At 34.2% G+C, this 19,813-nt stretch overlaps 4 protein-coding genes across 6 annotated transcripts; 2 read left to right on the top strand and 2 right to left on the bottom strand.

Moving 5' to 3' along the window:
- The first annotated feature begins 227 nt into the window (after positions 1-227).
- LOC146931154 (cytochrome P450 84A1-like) lies at positions 228-4,657 on the top strand. The gene is made up of 3 exons (XM_085702628.1): positions 228-1,216; positions 3,754-4,006; positions 4,135-4,657. Exons 1-3 carry the CDS (start codon positions 281-283, stop codon positions 4,500-4,502), a joined length of 1,557 nt encoding a protein of 518 aa, XP_085558754.1. The 5' UTR covers positions 228-280; the 3' UTR covers positions 4,503-4,657.
- An 858-nt stretch (positions 4,658-5,515) lies between these two features.
- On the bottom strand, positions 5,516-9,653 carry MEE12 (maternal effect embryo arrest 12). Of its 3 annotated transcripts, XM_085702636.1 has the most exons (6): positions 9,473-9,653; positions 9,267-9,342; positions 8,352-8,987; positions 7,143-7,874; positions 6,886-7,019; positions 5,516-6,118 (listed from the first exon to the last, which is right to left on the bottom strand). In XM_085702636.1, the coding sequence occupies exons 3-6, from the start codon at positions 8,932-8,934 to the stop codon at positions 5,594-5,596; spliced, it is 1,974 nt and encodes a 657-aa protein (XP_085558762.1). In that variant the 5' UTR covers positions 8,935-8,987; positions 9,267-9,342; positions 9,473-9,653; the 3' UTR covers positions 5,516-5,593. The 3 variants fall into 3 exon arrangements, with proteins under 3 accessions (XP_085558762.1, XP_085558763.1, XP_085558761.1); XM_085702637.1 differs by having other exon boundaries at positions 8,352-8,953; positions 9,267-9,653; XM_085702635.1 differs by having other exon boundaries at positions 9,267-9,653.
- Positions 9,654-11,820: 2,167 nt separating this feature from the next.
- On the top strand, positions 11,821-14,884 carry LOC146931156 (fructose-bisphosphate aldolase 1, chloroplastic). The gene is made up of 6 exons (XM_085702639.1): positions 11,821-12,071; positions 12,866-13,135; positions 13,442-13,551; positions 13,661-13,751; positions 13,992-14,261; positions 14,367-14,884. The coding sequence occupies exons 1-6, from the start codon at positions 11,889-11,891 to the stop codon at positions 14,643-14,645; spliced, it is 1,203 nt and encodes a 400-aa protein (XP_085558765.1). The 5' UTR covers positions 11,821-11,888; the 3' UTR covers positions 14,646-14,884.
- LOC146931157 (FT-interacting protein 4-like) lies at positions 14,787-18,954 on the bottom strand. Its single transcript, XM_085702638.1, has 3 exons — positions 18,840-18,954; positions 18,602-18,681; positions 14,787-17,664 (listed from the first exon to the last, which is right to left on the bottom strand). Exon 3 carries the CDS (start codon positions 17,654-17,656, stop codon positions 15,299-15,301), a length of 2,358 nt encoding a protein of 785 aa, XP_085558764.1. The 5' UTR covers positions 17,657-17,664; positions 18,602-18,681; positions 18,840-18,954; the 3' UTR covers positions 14,787-15,298.
- Between the last annotated feature and the right edge of the window lie 859 nt (positions 18,955-19,813).

Raw genomic sequence — 19,813 nt, forward strand, 5'->3', positions numbered from 1 at the left:
GATTCTATGCCTATTTCCATATAGTGTAGTTTTTTCTTTTCTTATTTTTAACCTTTTGTCCTTTAGCTTTGTAAACAAAGAAAGACCTTCAAATGGAAAGAAAACTTGAAATTTTTACTTTCCTTTTTTACTTTTTGTCCATTAGCTTTGTAAAAAAAAAAAAAAAAACCCTTCATATGGAAAGAAAATCTCAAAATTTTAATACTAATTAATAAAAGCAATTATTCGATCCTTATAAACACTTCCCTTCTTCTCTTTCTACCCACACACCACAATACCAATGGAGTTCATTTTGCAATATGTTGAGCCTTCAACTCTTATTTTTCTTCTCATCTCTCTCGCAACTTATGTTGTCTTCTCACTTGGCCTCCATAGAAAAAAACTCCCATACCCACCGGGCCCAAAAGGACTACCCATCATAGGGAACATGTTGATGATGGACCAACTATCCCACCATGGTCTGGCACAGCTAGCTGAAAAGTATGGTGGATTCTGCCACCTCCAAATGGGTGCCATCCACATTGTGGCCGTTTCGACTCCGGAAATGGCCCGCGAAGTCCTTCAAGCTCAAGACAATGTTTTTGCAAACCGGCCGGCCAACATTGCTATCACCTACTTAACATATGACCGGGCCGACATGGCGTTTGCAAATTACGGTCCATTTTGGAGACAAATGCGTAAGATCTGCGTCATGAAATTATTTAGCCGTAAACGGGCTGAATCATGGGCTTCCGTAAGAGAGGAAGTCGAGGCAACGACTAAAACCATTGCCTCGAAATCCGGCTCTCCTATTAATTTAGGTGAACTAGTATTCTCTCTTACGAGGAGCATCACATTTAAGGCCGCATTTGGATCCAATTTGAAAAAAGGGCAAGAGGAATTCATGGGAATCTTGCAAGAGTTTTCCAAACTTTTCGGAGCATTCGACATTGCCGAATTTATTCCTTGGTTGGGTTGGTTTAATGGGCAGGATTTCAACAAAAGGTTGGCTAGTGCAAGAAAAGCACTTGATGTGTTTATTGATGAGATTATTGATGATCATGTGACAAAGAGGAAGAACAACATGGAGAACAAAGATATTGATAATGAAACAGATATAGACATGGTTGATGAACTAATGGCGTTCCTTGATGAGAGTAATGGTGATGGTGCTGTTGCAGAAATTTCACAATCAGCTCTTAAGCTTACTAGAGATAATATCAAAGCTCTTATTATGGTAAGTACGTACAGTAGTTTATATTTTGTTGTTTGAATATATTTTTTATCAAACACTATTTACCAATCATTCATTTCAAAAATATTGATTTTTGTTGTTTAAATATTTTTAATCAAACACTATTTACAAATATTTTATTTCAAAAATATTTTATTAAGTTATTATATTTTCGAAGAAATTAACTATTTTACTATTTAAAATATAGTAACACAAAACCCACTTGGGTTGGCCTAGTGGTATTGGCTTGGGACCTGAGAGTGTGCTCCTCCTCGAGGTCTTGGGTTCGATTCTCACCGGTGGTCAATTTGGGTGGGCGTCAATTTGGGTGGGCTAATTTAGTTTTGAAATTTAGCTTTTTCAAAATCAAGGTCTCGGGTTCGATTCTCACCGGTGGTCAATTTGGGTGGGCTAATTTAGCTTTTTTAGCTTTTTCAAAATCAAAAAAAAAAAAATATAGTAACACAAATGGTCAATTTGGGTGGGCTAATTTAGCTTTTTCAAAAAAAAAAAAAATATAGTAACACAAAAATAACTCATAATTTTTTGACCAACATTTAATCTTCTTCAAAAAAAAAAATAGCAACACAAAAATAAATCATAATTTTTTGACCAACATTTAATTATAGTATCTTATATATTATTCTTTTTGACTAAATATCTTTTTATATTATTGTTTGTCTTAATTTATTGTTTTATACATCTTTTTTATATACTTTTTTGACTAAATATCTTTTTATATTATTGTTTGTCTTAATTTATTGTTTTATACATTTGTGCAAATTATCGTCTATATTATTTGTACTTTTATATGTTTATATATTCACCATTATTTTTTTTCCTTTTCTTTCATATGTTTTTTTTGTGATACCTTTTTCTTTCATATGTATCAACAAAGAAAAAAATATCCACTATTATTTTTATAATAATAATTAATGCCTGCCTTTTATAGGAGAAATATTAAACTAATCATGTCAAAATTAAAAGAAATCAACATAACAATCACTTGTATTATTCTAAGAGAAAATATGATACAAACTCTTAAAAATCACTACAAAAAAACTTAAACTAGTTAGGAAAATTTAGTCCAATATAACAGTAGAATTGGAACAGTAGATATTGATTCAGAACAGCAAAAAATCTTGAGCAATTGGTGTTAGAGAGGGTGCAGAGGTCAAGATACGGTAATTTTTTTTTCCTGAGGAGAAAGGTCAAGATACGGTAACATAAAAACCATAAATATTTAAAAGGGTTAATAGGTCTTTACCTCCTGTAATATAGGTCATTTCCGGTTTTCCCCCTCTGTAATTTTTTTTTTGATTTACCCCCCTGTAAAAAAAATTTGTCCCCCTAATAGGCCAAACAAAAACCAATTATTATTTAAAGTTAATAAGTTTGCACTCATTTCTCAGGGCTAGATCCGCCACTGTGTAGAGGATAATTATAGAATATGTATATATTTTCTTCGATACAATATAAATTAAATACAATATAATTTTTAAAAACACACACACACATATATATTATTAATTAAAGTTCAAAAGTTTGAACTCCCTAGTCCAGGGTCCTGGCAACGCTACTGCTCATTTACACATTCAGGAATCAAAAAAAAATCCGATATAGGAGGAGTAAGATGTTTTAGACAAATATAGGAGACATAGGAGTACGGTCCAATATAAAAAGGTCCAACATAGTGGGTGATTTAGACATGTAGGAGATGCATATATCATATACGCATTGTATAAAGATTCATCATTGGACTCAACTTCTTGTGCCACTATATCTTCTCTAAGATTACCAAAATGGGAGGAGCTATTAGCACTCAACCTGTAGTTGGTCTCAATAGTACAGGATTGATTCTAACACCTAAAACAAGTCGTAAAATCATTTTATTTTTCAATCGAATTTTCTTTACTAAAATGACCAGTCTTTAACTTGTACATATAAAGAAAATTCGATTGAAAAGAGAAAATCAATCTTATGAGTTTAACAAGTTTCATCATAAATTAGTTTTTCGTACCTATATGATTATAGAAAAACACTACCCACACTTTGTTCAAAAAAAAGAAAAACACTACCCACACAATTGTGACTTGTATTCTTTAATATTTTCATGTCTTTCTTTAGTTGATAAAGTTTTTAACACGTGATTTATATCTTGGTGTGGGATTGTACTCCATGCTACCACTACAACGTGATGTACTTTCTTGTGTTTGAGTGAGAGGCCTCGTTCAATTATTAATTATTTTTATTTGGACTCTTTGATCATAAAAAGAGACAAGAAGTGCAAAAATAGTAGGTAAGCACTGTAGCAAATCAAATATATACCCCAACCATCACTTTTTATAAACCCCATTTTTCACATACCGAAAGGGTGTTATTTTATTTTTTGTCTTGCTAACAAGTATCCTAAGTCTTCAGGAGTTGAACATAAGTCCTCAAATTTCATTAACTATTTCCATCATTCAAATTTTTTCATTTTATTTTTCAAAGTTTTTAACTTCATTCATAAAGGTAAACAAAAGTTTTAAATGGTATAGGATGTGATGTTTGGAGGAACTGAAACAGTAGCATCAGTGATAGAATGGACAATGGCAGAGCTAATGAAAAGCCCCAAAGATCTTCAAAAGGTTCAACAAGAACTCACCGATGTTATTGGTTTAGGTCGAAAGTTCAATGAAACCGATCTACAAAAATTGACTTATCTCAAATGCATTATCAAAGAAACATTGCGACTCCACCCTCCAATTCCCTTACTTCTCCATGAGACAGCAGAAGATACTACCGTCTCAGGTTAACTATCATTTTTTTTAAATAACAAACGTTAGTTGTTATTTTATTAGTAAAAAATATTTTTTATTTTATTTTGTCAATGAAGTTTAACATGTAACCTTCTTATCACTCAAACTCTTATGTCGCAGGTTACTTTATCCCAAAATCAACACGTGTTTGGATAAACGTGTGGACAATTGGACGCGACAAAAGAGCGTGGGACGAGCCAGAGACATTTAACCCATCAAGATTCTTGAACGAGGGTATGCCGGATTTCAAAGGAAGTAACTTCGAGTTCATTCCTTTTGGGTCAGGAAGAAGGTCATGTCCAGGGATGCAACTTGGACTCTATGCTGTGGAAATGACTGTGGCAAATTTGCTTCATTGCTTCAAGTGGGAGTTACCTAATGGAATGAAACCAAGTGAGCTTGATATGAATGATGTGTTTGGTCTCACTGCTCCTAGAGCTGTTCAGCTTGTTGCTGTACCTAGTTATCGACTCAATTGTCCTCTTTGATTTATTTTCTAGTTGGTTTTGTAGACTGTTTCATGATTTTAGCCAAAAATAATGTAATTGGAGTCTCAAATTTTAATATGTTTGAACATTTTAGACTCTTAATAAATATCATTATGTCGTGAATCGTATTTATCAAATATGATTTATTTCTTTTATTATTATTTTTTATAGAAAAGATTAATTTATTAACTCAACGTCTATGGATAAAAACCACTAGCATCACACATTGCAATAGGCCATAAACAGGAGCTGAGTGCCCGCATTGGGTAAGCATATGAGCACAACGATTTGCTTCTCTCGAAGCATAACAAATTGAACACGTCCGGTCTCTACTATGAAGTAGAGTATGGATTTCATTGAGCAGAAGAATCAAAGGAGTATAAAATGGTATGACCTTTCATGACCATATGAGAAAGAGCAAGAGAAAACTTGACTAAAATATATTATTTCTTTTATTATTTAAATGTAAGTCGCAATTTCAATTACATGACTTTTTTCTAAGACATTTTTTAAATGAAAGATGTTAGTAACTGAGTCTCACTAAAATATACTCCTGTTACTAACATTTAATGAGACTTACATATTTAGTGAGATAACATAGTAGCACTCCTGTTTTATTTGTTGAGAATAGAGAAGTGTATTGACAAAAATATTTTTAAAAGGAAATAAAAAATTGAACAAGCAAGAAATAGAGTTGAGATTCTCTAAATTTTTCAAAAAAAAAAAGATAATGGAGTTTTCTATTTTGAAAGAGCTAAAATTTCAATTATAGTGTAAGTTCAGTTGAATTCATTTTACCTTTGGAATTGATTTTAATTTGAAGCTCGTTTATGTAACATTTAACTTCAAAAGCAAAATCACTTCACATTTAAATTATTTTTAACTTAAAATCAATTTCTATAACGGCAGAGCCAAATACATGTCTAGTCTACTTGTCAAATTATTTTCCTTTTCTTAGTGTTTAATCATTTGATGTTGTTATTCTCAATGTCACTCTTCTGAATTATTAGATATTAAAAGTAATGAAGTATATAATACTCATTTCTATTTCAGTGATCAAATCAAACTACAAAAATAGGAGAAATTAATTTTCAATTCAAGTTTGATAGTTCATCTTCATCCATCATATGATCTGATCCATTTTCAGTGGCCCTAACACTACAAAACTCACAACAAATATTGGGAGGCTTCAAATGCAAGCATTGACCAATCCGTTTCTCCAGCCAAGCAAGTCTTCTTTCAAGGTTCAAAACACCAATATGCAAAATCCGAATGTCATCAACATGCGCAACTCTGGCAAAAGCCCGAAGCAAAATGTAATAATCAGCATGAGCAACATAGGACAGGGCACCTTTATCCTTCTTTCTGACATAGTGAACATAACCAAGCTTTTCCTGCTTGACACTAGGTGGTATGTAACAAAATCTGTTTTCCTCCATGTCTAATTTCAACTGTCTAATGGCTTCTGGCAAACTTCCTGAGGGATTATCATCACTCAAACATTCTCTTTTCTTCTTTTCCTTTTTAGATGTCTTTCCCACACATCCTTCATCTCTTGACCCTGTTCCGCTAAAAGAAGAATGGTATTGATTCTCAGATTCTGATGGTTTAGTATTCTGAAAAAGAAAAAAAAATATCATCAATGAGAATTTATTTTGCCAGGAAATCTTCATAATGTAGTCGACCGAAAAAAGGAACTCTCATAACATACAGATCGACTTGAGTTAAAATTTAATTTAGTTTGATAAAATATGCTCAACATAATTATCAAAGACTGGACATACACCCTTACGCCTAAGATTGGACATCTGGAGCATGACCCAAGTGGCATGATAACAGGTGGTCCAACAGATCTAGGATAGGCTCCAATACCATATTAGGTTTTTATAATGGGTCTAACTCATCCTTACAAAACCGACTTGTAAGGTGAGGTGTGTCACTCTTTATAAACTTATTTCATGCCCTACCTTTATCATGTGGAACTTGGGTTTTTCCCAATACTATATAAGCAGAGGAGGAAAGGTAACATGTGGTGTAAGTTTTCCTAATAAACATCATCAAAACAAAAGTTGTTAAATATTCGAAGCCTCCTCATTTTTGCAGGAAGAAAATTCCTTCCTTTATTCATATATTTGTACAAAATTAGCCCATAAACAATATTTCATTCTCCATATTACTTTTTTGTTCTAGTTTGGCGTCATTCAAGAAATGGTGTTGTAACAAATATAAACTTCACAGTTAAGAATTCAAAATCTAGATCAGCAAGGCAATTCAACTTCTTCACCCAAAGAAGACTAGAAAGAAGCTGAAAGTAATTCTAAGATATTCTAATTCCAAATGTTTGTGCATGCCTATGTAATAATTCATTAAAGTCTTCAATTACCTCTTCATTCTGATAATGTTTCCATAGGATTTCCATCATATTTGTTTCTTCATAACTCCCTAAAGATGGTTCTAATCCAGCAAACACAACATCCTTACAGTATTTGAGATATGTAGGTAAGTCCTTGGAATACTCTGTCAAAAACACAGCATGTTATGCTAGCTAGATAGTCATGAAACTGTTGTCAGAAATAGGAGGAAAGAGAATATAAGCTCACACAACATAGGTTGAACAAGATGATGAGTAAATAACTTTACCATGGGTGTCTGCAATCTCATTATATATTGCATGAAGGTGTTGGAGAAGCCCCGTACAATCCAATTCGTGTTTCTGATGTTCTACTGGATCTTTAGCAGAATCTTTGGCACTACCATTATGAGATAAACTTTTCTCCCATTCTCCATAACCATTGATGTTATACAAAATCCTTATTGCTACCACCAGAACTGATACAACACAAACATGAGTAGGTAGCCTAAAATAATCCTTCGATAAGGATAACCACAAATCTGGAGACATTGACCATTCATAAATGCGGCATGCGTATGGAAGAATCTTTTCAACAGGAAGAGATAATTTTTCAAGATAACGATAAGCAAATGCATAGAAGTTCACAGGAGGTAACTCCAAGCCTATAAACTGAGCAATGGATGAAGCACATGACTCTAGTTTATGTACCGAAAGAGCTCGCTGAGGCCTGAACATTAAACTTGAACTGATAGGACAGGCAACTGGTGGTCCCATGCGGCTTTCAAGTTCGACAAAAGCAGAAAAATATGGAAGCTTCCCTTCACAAGTCCACTTAATCATGTCTGACGGCATTATGGCTTCCCTGGCAATATGACATGCCAAATATGAAACAACAATAGTACAAACTACTGGAATCCTATTCCTTAAAGACCTAAACCATATAAACGCAGCTCGCTGACCAAACATATTGTGGGGTTCTGATTTGTATTTGCCACGTATGTTATAATCTTCTGGTTCTCCTGCGAACAAAAAAGAAATAAACATAACGAATTACAAGATACACTTGAAAATAAGTCAACCATCTTCAGGGTGCCCAAAAAAACTATAGTAGACACTTGATTAACACGAAACATTAGGGTAAATTTCAAGTCCATCCTCTCATCATATTGTTCTTACCGTAAATTTAATAGTTACACCTAATCAGATACAAGATGCAAGTGAGAGTAAAACTTTCAGTTAAATATCAGGTTTCTTAGAAATTAAAAAGAAACAAATCAATACAAACCTTTCATGAACAAGACAATGTAATATCCCCACATATGTTGCAAGCAAATAAAAAATAATAATTAATTCGTACATTATGTTCCAATCAAAACCAATAATATGCATTAATATCAATGTTGAGAAATTGAATTCTCCATACAGAAACAAATAGGGATACACTTGTTGTAATGTAGCAGAAATACACACGAGGAAACTAAATTTGACATTATTACCTTCGTTTTGCATCTCAGAGTCATGAATTGCTTTATCAGCCCAGTCATCATCGAAAACACCAGTCTTTGAGACAAACCTCAACCAAATCGGTCCAACCAAGCCACATATTAACGGGGTAACCTTAAACTCCTTCACCAGTGCTTCACATTGAAGCTCAATCATCATCTGCAACCCCATTATGTACCGCAACCTTATCTCCTTGTAGTACTGTTCAATGCTTACAACTGTCGAGCCTCCAAAATCTGCGGGATTCGAGGGATCACACTGGGATTGGTCAACATTCTCGGCTTTTACTTTAACCTGGGAATCATCTTCTAGCCCAAGTTTCCGAAGAAAATTGGATTGGGATGGGTTACACTGAGAGATGGGTTGCACGTAAACTGCATCAGTAGGAGCAGCTGCCCGGCGTTGGTGACTGGCCAAGTAGATACCGGCACCGATAGCGTCTTCCTCTTCGGCGCCAGTGTCGACAACATCAAGATTCTTTTCTCCACAGGCAGAGCAGTAGTAGAAGCCATCCGATTCCAAAGCTTCACCCTCATAGGTACAGCTTTGACAAGTAAATGTAACGACATCAGCCATTGCAGGAGCAAAACCTTTGCTGGAAATTTTTAGATTTCAGTATTATTCTGAGCCTGGATATACAGGGTTGAGAAACAAATAAGAGAAAATTAAAGAAAAAGATAGATGGGCACAGAAATTTGATTGATAATTGTTGTTTAGTCCCCTAAAATTGCTGAAAACCCCCCCATTTATCTACTATAATTGAAAGCTTTCAATTTTATACACTAGACATTATTGAGTGAAGTTCCCTAGGTCATAACATTAACATTTACTATGAACAAATTCGGAGGCATAAACAAAACTAATACTAGCAAGAACAACCTGTAAAAAAATGAACAAGCTGCTATTACCTTCAATGGAAAGATGATGATGGAGATTGAGCGAAGGTAGAACTAATCAATAGTGTAGCCACAAGCATCAATGCAACTTTGTAGGAAGCCATTGTAGAAAATTGAAGAAGAATACAAAATTAGGGTTTATGAAAAAACTATTGAAGCAGTGAAAAGAGGATTTAGATTCACGGCTGTTAAATAAAACTGCTGTCCACTGCTGTCACCTATTCTTGACCATACGATGACCAAATGCAAAAGAGATGGAAGTGAATCATCTAAAAATCATTTCACTGATATTGACATGAACTGAACAATAACAAAACCAGCGGCAGTCCTCTGCAGTCCAGAATTAAGCGGGTTGTTGTTTGTAACCGCGTGATGACGCGTTCTAGACTCAGCCGGGATAAAAATTTGTAGAGAAGGGCAATGGAATAAAATAATTTAACCTGGTCGAGCTGTTTGTATGTTAAACTAAATCAAATTGTTTTAAACTGAACCAAATTGTTTCAAATTGAACCGAAATGTTATTATTGTTATCGTTGAAAAAAATAAAATAAAAAATCAAATGGGATTGAATTTTAAAAAATTTTAAATTGAACCAAATTGTTCTGAATCATAACGAACTTTTTCGAATCGAACTGAACTGTTTTAAACCGAACCAAATTGTTTAAGTTCCATTCCATAACTGTTAGTAATGGTTCAGTTTTTTTTATTCGGTTTTTTGGTTTTTTTCTCCACCCTTAGCAGTTTTCCGTCGGTTAGTTAGGGTTCTTTCGGAAGATGAAAGAGAATGAAGGGAACCATTTTCTATATTTTTTTTTTGGTGCATTCTATATGTTTTTTTAATGGGATAATTTATGCTTGTTGGGCAGTTTGGGAATAATGTTTTTGATTCCGAAATTCTTAAGATTCGTTTTGATACCATTCACTTCTTCACGAGGTTATAACTTTTTGGAAAATGCTACCTTGTACCGTATAAGTTAAAAAATCAAATATCAAAATTTTTATCCCAGAAATTATACATTTAATACTTAAAAGTTTCAAAAGTTATAGTAAAAAAAAGTTTCAAAAGTTATTTTTCAATATTAAGTGTGTCTTTTAATTTCATTTTTACTTTCTTAACTTGTGTCCCCAAGGCACCCCAGAGTACAAGTTAGTATGACCCAACTTATTTTTATAATTTATAGCTGTTTTTTATAAGTTAATTCAACTAATTTTTACAATTTATAACTTTTTTGACAAACTAATTCAACTAGTTTATAAAGTTTATCTTAATTTTACTTTTTTTATCTTAATTTTACTTGTGCAATCTTAATTGAAAAAAACACGATTAAATATATAATTTTTATGTCATTTGATACTTCTAAATTAGCTCAACCTCTAATTTTATCAAACAATATAAATTCAATCTTTTATAAAAAAAAAAAAAAAATATAAAGTCAGCCAACTAACTTATCTCTTATAAATTATAATAAATTATTCACTATAATCTCATTTGTTATAAGCTAGCTTATTACTTATTCACTATTTTACCAAACAAAGCCTTTGTCTAGGTAAAAAGGACTAGTCCTTCAAAAATTTATTTAAATTATATTCAAAATGAAGTGCTTTTGACGCAATCACAACCTCATTTCATGTAGTTGTTTTCCTCGCTTTAGACTACTTGGGGGCAATTTTAAACGAGTAAGAAATTCAAATTCAGGTTGATATGGTGTGGTGTATGTGGTAGATTGCACTGTTAGTTTCATAAGATAATATTGTTTAATAATCTGTAGTAAGGGTGCGTTTAATAATCTGTCTTTTGTACTATTGTTGCCGCATTCATGTCATCACAACATTAGAGACTATTGGATTGAGATTGGGCGATCTATATTTTATGATTGATATATTTTATTTTTTAGAAAATAAAAATCTATATTGAAATCTAAATCGTCTAATCTCGATCAATAGTCTCAGATGTTGTGACTTGTGACTGCGTAAATTCGGCAAATTGTCTATGGTAGAAAATCAGATTTCATACTAGTAGACCAGTAAAGTACATGGGAATATTCTAGGTTCTCTTTTGCACCAAAAGCAACACATTCTCTTCTACAAGATGTAGAATTTTTTTGGTCTCAACATTCTGCTTCAACATTTAGCAGAGGGAATTGATGCATTGAATTTGAAAGTATAAGTTAAGACATGGCATGCTTTGATGACATGGTTACCCCAATCTCACCAAATCCTGGTATTAAATCAGGACCATATAAATCATTGAGAAAGAGACAAATCAATTAATCAGCAAAGTATATTATAACCTCACACACTAATTTTCCCTACAAACAAACACTATAATTGGTACACTTTTTATTAATAGTAACACAAGTAGAGAAAAATATCTCCCTAATATTATTTTCCTTAGGTTAGAAAAAAACCAATGATTTCAACCACGTAATGGTGATGCATATTGCAGAATGCCAAACAAGCATGAATTATCATCCACATGTCAAGTGAAGATAGGTGAGCTCACATTAGCCGCAAATGAGACATCACTTGACAACTATAAAATACAGTGAAAGCAGTTAATGTTTTTGTGTGGTGAAGAGATTGTTGTTTGAGATAAGATTGTAGTGTGTGAGTGAGTGAGTGAGTGTAAGAACTATGGCTTCTGCTTCAGCATCTTGTTTCAAGTCATCACTTGTTCTTGACAAGTCTGAATGGGTGAAGGGACAAACCCTCCTACGTCAACCTTCTTCTATGTCTGTTGTAAGATGCAACCCTACTGCTCCATCAGGTCTTACCATTAGAGCTGGTTCATACGCCGATGAGCTCGTCAAGACCGCGGTACTTCTTTTTCTCTTTTAAACTGTCTATGTTAGTAATTGTTATGTTAGGAGTGAATATGGAACCCTCCACTTCTTTATTATTCCGCTTCTTAACTCCTCCACCACAGCCACCTTAAAACTAGAAGCATCTCATAGCTGAATTTAGTTCTTCAAACTAACATGCTAGAAATTTTGATTCACGCTTATAATTTGTTTTAATTCTTCAAACTAGCTTTGACAATCAAATTGATACATGTGGCTGCCACTTGTAAGAACATTTTCTTGTATAAAAAATGGTTGCTAGTAGTAAAAGTATAAGATGCTTTTGGATAGACATCTTAGTTGAGCACTTATAGATAAGCGCTCAAGGCTTATCATGTATGTGATTATGTATAAGCTATTTTTATAGCAAAGGATATAATAAAGTCAAAACTGATTTCATACAAGTTATCATCCGTTTTTATAAGCTATCTTGGAGAGCTTATAAAAATAAGTGAAAATAGCTTATAGTCATGTCGTTGTCATAAACTATTTTCATAAGTTCTTACAGTCTCACAATTGCTTATATCAGGAGATAAACTTAAAATAAATGAATTCAAAGAGTCCCAAGGTCTAAGAGAGAGGGAGAAGGACTGTGAGTTGAAAATTTGTTGAAACTCTTAAAGTGATGTGACATAGAATGGTTTTTAAAATTTTGATAAGTAACTCTGCTCAAAATAATGAAATTCTGTTTTTACATCGTTGTTGCAATATTTTATGTTTCATTGGTCTAATTTCTTGTGTCTTGTTTTTGTTGCTTGTGTGTGGATGCAGAAAACAATTGCTTCACCCGGGCGTGGTATTTTGGCCATGGATGAGTCCAATGCTACATGTGGGAAGCGTTTGGCTTCAATTGGGCTAGAGAACACCGAAGCTAACCGCCAAGCATGGCGTACCCTTCTTGTGACAGTTCCATCACTTGGAGAGTATATATCTGGTGCCATTCTCTTTGAGGAAACTCTCTACCAATCTACAGTTGATGGAAGGAAGATTGTTGACGTGCTTATCGAGCAAAACATTGTTCCTGGTATCAAAGTTGACAAGGTAAAGCCATTTGGAATTACATTCTGTTGTTACTAAAATGAAATTTCAATTTTTGCTATACTGCATAATTGATGAAAAGAATAAGCAGGAGTGCTAGCCGATGTATATTATTATGATTATGATGACTACTTATGTTTAATTCTAATAGAGTGATATCATTTGGATATACTTGTCAGTGAGTCCATACATAAAGATCTGTCATGTATGCCTGACATAAACAATAATATGAAATGATTATATCATTTAGAAATGAACATTTAGTCAGACATGATGTTTAACGTATGGTTTATGTGTCATGAACAATAGGGTCTGGTGCCCCTAGCTGGTTCCAACGATGAATCATGGTGCCAAGGTCTGGACGGTCTTGCCTCTCGTTCAGCTGCATACTACCAACAAGGTGCTCGTTTCGCCAAATGGTGAGTGTACCCCTGCACGATCCCCCTATGGAAGCAAAATCAGAATTTCAGCTGTATACTAATTTTCATGCTCATTTTTTTAACCACACAAATTTCAATTGCATATTAGGCGTACAGTTGTGAGCATCCCAAACGGTCCCTCTGCTCTGGCTGTCAAGGAAGCAGCCTGGGGTTTGGCTCGCTATGCTGCAATTAGTCAGGTGAAAAAACCATTCAAATTATATAAGTGATTTATTTTAATTCATAGTTATTACATCAATAACTTTTGAAAAAGTTCCATGACCCTGATTATCATGCAACGTCAAGATTTTTTTGTCTTAGCAGCTGCATTTACCTATGTACAAATTGTATTTGACTAGAATGTTCTTTGGTAACATTAATCATTACATGAGTGTGATTTAAAACCTTGGCTAAAATATGTCTATTTAATGGTTTATCAGGACAACGGATTGGTCCCAATTGTGGAGCCAGAGATCTTGCTTGATGGAGAACATGGTATTGACAGAACTTTTGAAGTAGCACAAAAGGTTTGGGCTGAGGTTTTCTTCTACCTTGCTGAGAACAATGTCCAATTTGAGGGCATTCTCCTCAAGCCTAGCATGGTTACCCCAGGAGCTGAGTGCAAGGACAAGGCCTCTCCTGCAACAGTTGCTGACTATACCCTCAAGCTCCTTCACAGGAGAATTCCCCCAGCTGTCCCTGGTATCATGGTATGTGACACTAACCAAATACGTAACATTATTCTTTCTTTGTATTTCAAATTTCACTCTTTGTTTGTTCGCGTGCTTACTAAAGCTGTATTTGGCTATGTATAGTTTTTGTCTGGTGGACAATCTGAGGTTGAAGCAACCCTCAACTTGAATGCCATGAACCAATCTCCAAACCCATGGCACGTGTCGTTCTCATACGCAAGAGCTCTCCAAAATACCGCATTGAAGACATGGGGAGGCCGCGCAGAGAACGTGAAGGCAGCTCAAGAAGCGCTTCTTTTCCGCGCCAAGTCCAACTCAATTGCTCAACTTGGAAAGTACACTGGTGAGGGTGAATCCGAGGAAGCCAAGAAGGAATTGTTCGTCAAAGGCTACTCTTACTAAAAATGTTGGTAGTGAATATGATGATATATGTTATGTTAGACAGCAGCACTAGCAGTTAATGATGGTGTTGACGGAGGATGAATATTATTCTGTAAGACTAATTTGTCAAAAATGTGTAATATTTTATAGTCTTGGAGACTATTTTTGATTTTTTTTTTTTTGTTTTTTTTTTGTTTGTGGTTATATTACATGCACCTTTACGACTTCAATAAAATATTTTGCTATGAGTTTGTACTTAACTATGTCTCAACATACACCCAAATGTTTAAAATTTGGCAGTCCACGAAACCCAATTAAAAGGAGAGATATAAACTTATAGCCATTTACTCGAAGTTGTGTTCCTCATAGATGATGATCCATGGAAGGAATCTAGCAGCATGATCTATTATTTTCTTTCTGAACTTAGTCCTACACATGTTACATAATCTGAACTAGATATTAAATTAGCAACTCTTCTAAAAATAAAACAATAAAAAGACATTGGTATCATAATTCTCTTGAAAGTGCTCCATTCCATTGATTAATCTAGATAAAACAAAACAAATAAATTTGAAAGACAATGTCATTTCTGAAATACACAAAGCAAAATTACGGAACATAAAAACAACAACAACCAAACAGTAGCAGAAAATGCAGACAAATCAACTCATAAGTCATAACATGCCATCTGATTTTGCAGGCATCCTCCTGAGGAAATTTTGTGGAAATGCAGGCATATCAAAGCGAAGCCTTGGAGGTCTTAACACATAAGTGACTGAAATGAAGAGCATATATCGAAAAGGAACGAAATAAGTCAAAATGGCAGCAATCAAACAGAAAATTAGGAACAAAGCCGTTGCTCTTGGATCCCTCCAGCTGATAAGAGACTGAACCCTCTCTCCTTGAGTTGCCAAATCACCCATCACAGCAAGCACTCTTCCTGAAATGCCTCTCAATCTATCATACCTTTTTTGCAGATTACCACCGCTAAATTTAGTTGGAAAAGGATCAAACTCTTCTTCAAGTTCTTCAGTAGTAGCTGTATCAGCATGAGACAATTTAATATCCATATGAGAAGGATATCTTGGCCTTATTCGGTATTGCCAAATCCCATTGAGGAGAAAGAATGTAAAAGTTAGCGGCAAAATAACTCCCGGCTTGTAAGTGAAAAGGCAAAATATTGAATAACCACCTATCGTTGTAACTGAATTCTTCCAACTGTGAATCTCCTCAAGTTGTTTAACAATTGAAACAAAACCACTGAGAAGACTGGCAATCCTGTAAAACTGAGCTCTCCCTCTCCTCATGCTCCACACATTTGCCCTCATATCTAGCATGAACTCAACAACCTCTTTACTCAGAGGTGGTTCGGCCCTTCTGAACCTCAATATGGTGATTGCGGCGGCTTGGTTTCGCAGACTGTCGATCTGAAACATCGACAATGGACATATGTAGTGCATTTTTGGGAGCAGAGGTTGAGCATAAGTTTGCAAAACATTCAACAGTGAAGGACAAGAGAATCTCACTGCCAATTGAATTTCTCCCATTTTCTTTGCTCCTTGAGTATGCAAGTTTATAAGTGGATAAGAATGAGTATAAATCCTATCACTTTCGAGTGTTGAAAGCCTGATCCTTACCTTGCCAATTCTCTTATCAACTCCTCCATCACCATTTTTCCCTCCAACATTATTCTTACCTCCTCCATGTAAGTGTCCATTATCAAACACCACAATTGTGATAACTGTGCAAGGATCATAAACTTCCCAAGTATATTGCTCATTCCACCTTGGTGAAAGACTATCAACAATAGTCCTTGTTCTCACCCATTTAGAACCATACTTAGCTACACAATACGCGTCTGTTCGATCCTTCTTCATCGGGGAGAGTCCCACAGCATTCAAGATTCCCAATTCCAAAACACCAATACTTGGTTTGTTCAAATACTTAGATGACGGTCTTAGATCACTACTATAGTGAGTGGCCTCATCAAGAACATGGTACCCTCCATCCAAAGAGATTCTCAAATTCAATCTAGTACTAAATTTAACCTCTTCTTTACCTTCAAGTTCTTTAGGCTTTTGAAGATTGTACCAAACACTAGCTGTTGGAGTTGCATCTATCCTTCTCTCTACATCTTTAAGATGAATCACACAACTTCCCAAATTTTCATGCTTGTTGGAATTCCCTTGCCCCTGTTCAATGCTCAAAAGCAAGGACTCGTCGAAAGGTTCTGCTGCAACAAACATCAAATCCTCATTCCATACAGGGTTTGGATTAATCTTCATCGGACGGCTTCTCAAAGCTAAGTTCCCTAGAACACCTTGGATAAAGATCTCACTGTTGCCTTTGAGCAACAAATCTTGGGCTTGAATCACATTAACTCTAAGATACCAAAGTCTAGGAGAAATATACACTTTTGAACGAGTGTAAGTGATGTTTTCAACACTAGTAGTTGTTGCATCTGAATGCCAAGCATCAGGGAAACTTTCATCAGCTTGAGTTCCCATCCAAACAGACACCATTAACTCTCCTTGATCAAGCTTCACCATATTTTGACCCTCAAGCTTATACCATTGTGGTGCTAAAGGACTATCGGGAGGAACCCTCATAGGAATATCAGAAATTGTGAATGCTACTCGGCCAATGACATTAGGGTGATCAGCAATGGGATCTTTTTCCTTCACAACAATCTCCAAAACTTGTTCTTGAATCCTCTCTTTAGAAAAAGCAAAAACTTGGTTCCACTCAGGGTTTGAGGTTTTCTCAAAGACCTTTGTTGTCCCTACGAAACTTCCAAGTTTCACTTCCACAAAAGGGTTGCAAGTATCAGACTTACCGGTTTCTGGTAAGTCTTTGGCTCTCAATACCCTTGCAAAAAGAAACTTCATTTGTTCAACAAGATCAAATGTTATTGGAAGCCTATCACCACTTATCACTCTTCCAGCATTGATGTTTGGTGTTGTCTCCTTTAAATCAAAATCTTCTTTTTGCTTCCTTTGGTTTTGATTGTGATTTTGGTTCTGGTTTGCCATCGCTTACTCTACAAAAATAAGAGTGAACACAAAATGTAAGCCTAAGTGCAGAGTCAAATCATCATAGACATCTGTATCTATAGCAATATGTAATAAAGATACACAACTAAACACAAAGGAAATGCGGCAGACATGTCAGTGCTCTTGAATTATGAAGAACTTGTAGATATAAGCTTTGCCCATTGCACTAATATCTTGAATATTTAGTTTGTGAAAACGTTAAAAGAATAAATAACTTCTGATTATTCATGGAGTAAAGCTGTTCCCAACCAACATATAAATTGAAGATAAGAATATGAAACATAGGTTGACATTAATAAAAGTCTACAAGTAAGTTTAAACTCACATAGTGAGAGCACGAGGAATGTGAAAAAAAATTCTGAAATAGAAAACAATAGAGTTAAGGACTAAGGTTGTTCACATCTCTACGTCTATGCTGGAGTAGAAGATGAGTTATTTTGTTGAGAATAGAAAGCATAATCAACCAATTCTCTGACTTTCAAGAGCACATGCATAAATGAAAATGAGAAAATTTATATATGGTGTCTTGTGCAAAGCAGAATCATCCCATCTCCATTGACAAAGTAAAATAATATATTTGTAAATAAAATCAATGAATCTGAGATAAGAATGCTAACACAGTGGATAATAACACAAAATAATGACCTAATTAACAACTATAAAGGAAAAGAGACATAAAGGCCAAAAGATACATTATGAATCAAATATCAAAATTGACAGCATAGAGCATAAAGACCTAATCATATACTATAGGATTCTATCATTCTATAGTCACTTCATGAACAATGATATTACAGTTATAGATAAAATTTCATGCTATATATTGTGTTAAGAGGTTTATAATCGTATTCACATGTATAATGCAAAAATGAAAAAGATAAAGAGAGACAAAAGTTAATAAGGAAGAGAAAGTAAAATTCATACCACTAAAAATCAAAGCTTCGTGTAACCGAAAGTGAAACAATATTACTCGCCAACTTCTTGATTTTGAAGGTGTTATGTGACTGTAGAAAAACAAACTTTAGAAGCATTAGCATTTGAAAAACAAACTAAGAACAAAGATTTTGATGAAAAATGAAAGTTAGTTATCAAAACATCAACGCAAGGCGGTTCAACTTCATGTGTTCATGTTTTCGTACAAGCACACAGACAAAGAACTTACCAAAAAAATGGAGCCACCTTCGAAAAATGCTAACAATGTCTTTTTTGGAATGTTTTTTCTTTTTTGAAGCTTTGAAAGAGTGAGAGTAGTGCGGTTTTAAAATGAGAATGTTAACTGCTTTTTTGAGTTGATACACAAAGATAACAACTACTTAATGAATCGGTTATCATATTATTTTTGTGATAAATGCACATTCAATTATATTGAATTGTTATAATGTGCAAGGATATGTATAATTTGCATGATTACTGTCAGAAGAAAAAAATAAGTATAATTTGCATGATAGTTAGTTCGATGCTATTTTGAAAAATGATTCAACTGTAACGGTTTTATATTTTCATTGCTGGATGGTACTGGAAGTTGACGAAGGCAGTTTATTCCATTTTTTCAAGGTTTTTTCAATGCTAACAAATAACAATCCCATGAGAATGTAACGGTTTAATTTTTTTTTTTTGGGTACAATATATAGTTAATTTTTTGGGGTCAAATAGTTTTTTTTTTTTTTTTTGAGGGAGGGGTCAAATAGTTAGTTAATTTCTATTCCCATGAGTGTCATATTTCTGCTCTTACACATGAGAATAAAAAGTGAAGAAATCATGTGTATCATTCCTTAGAATAAAAAATACCTATGAATAATTTTTTAAACCTTTGAAACAAATGTGGGAATATTGTATTTTAATTCTCATATTCTCATGAAATATGAGAATAACATTAGAAATTCTCATATTCCCATGAATAACATTATAAATCTTGAAACAAACACATTATGACTTTTTTTTTACAAGAATCATTTTTGTAATTTTATAATTCATCATCAGTTTATTAGGATGTGTTTAGATGGAAGCAATCTTGATTCGACAAAAGTGTTTAGATATTTTAAAGGACGAGGCTAAGTTGGTCACTCTAACTCAGTCAGCAATGGTAGAGAAGACAATACATGTTATTATCTTGAGTTTTAGAATAAATTTTTGGTA

Source organism: Medicago sativa, chromosome 4, assembly GCF_051527215.1.
Source record: "Medicago sativa cultivar Bolivia chromosome 4, Bolivia_mono, whole genome shotgun sequence".
Taxonomy (NCBI): Eukaryota; Viridiplantae; Streptophyta; class Magnoliopsida; order Fabales; family Fabaceae; genus Medicago; species Medicago sativa.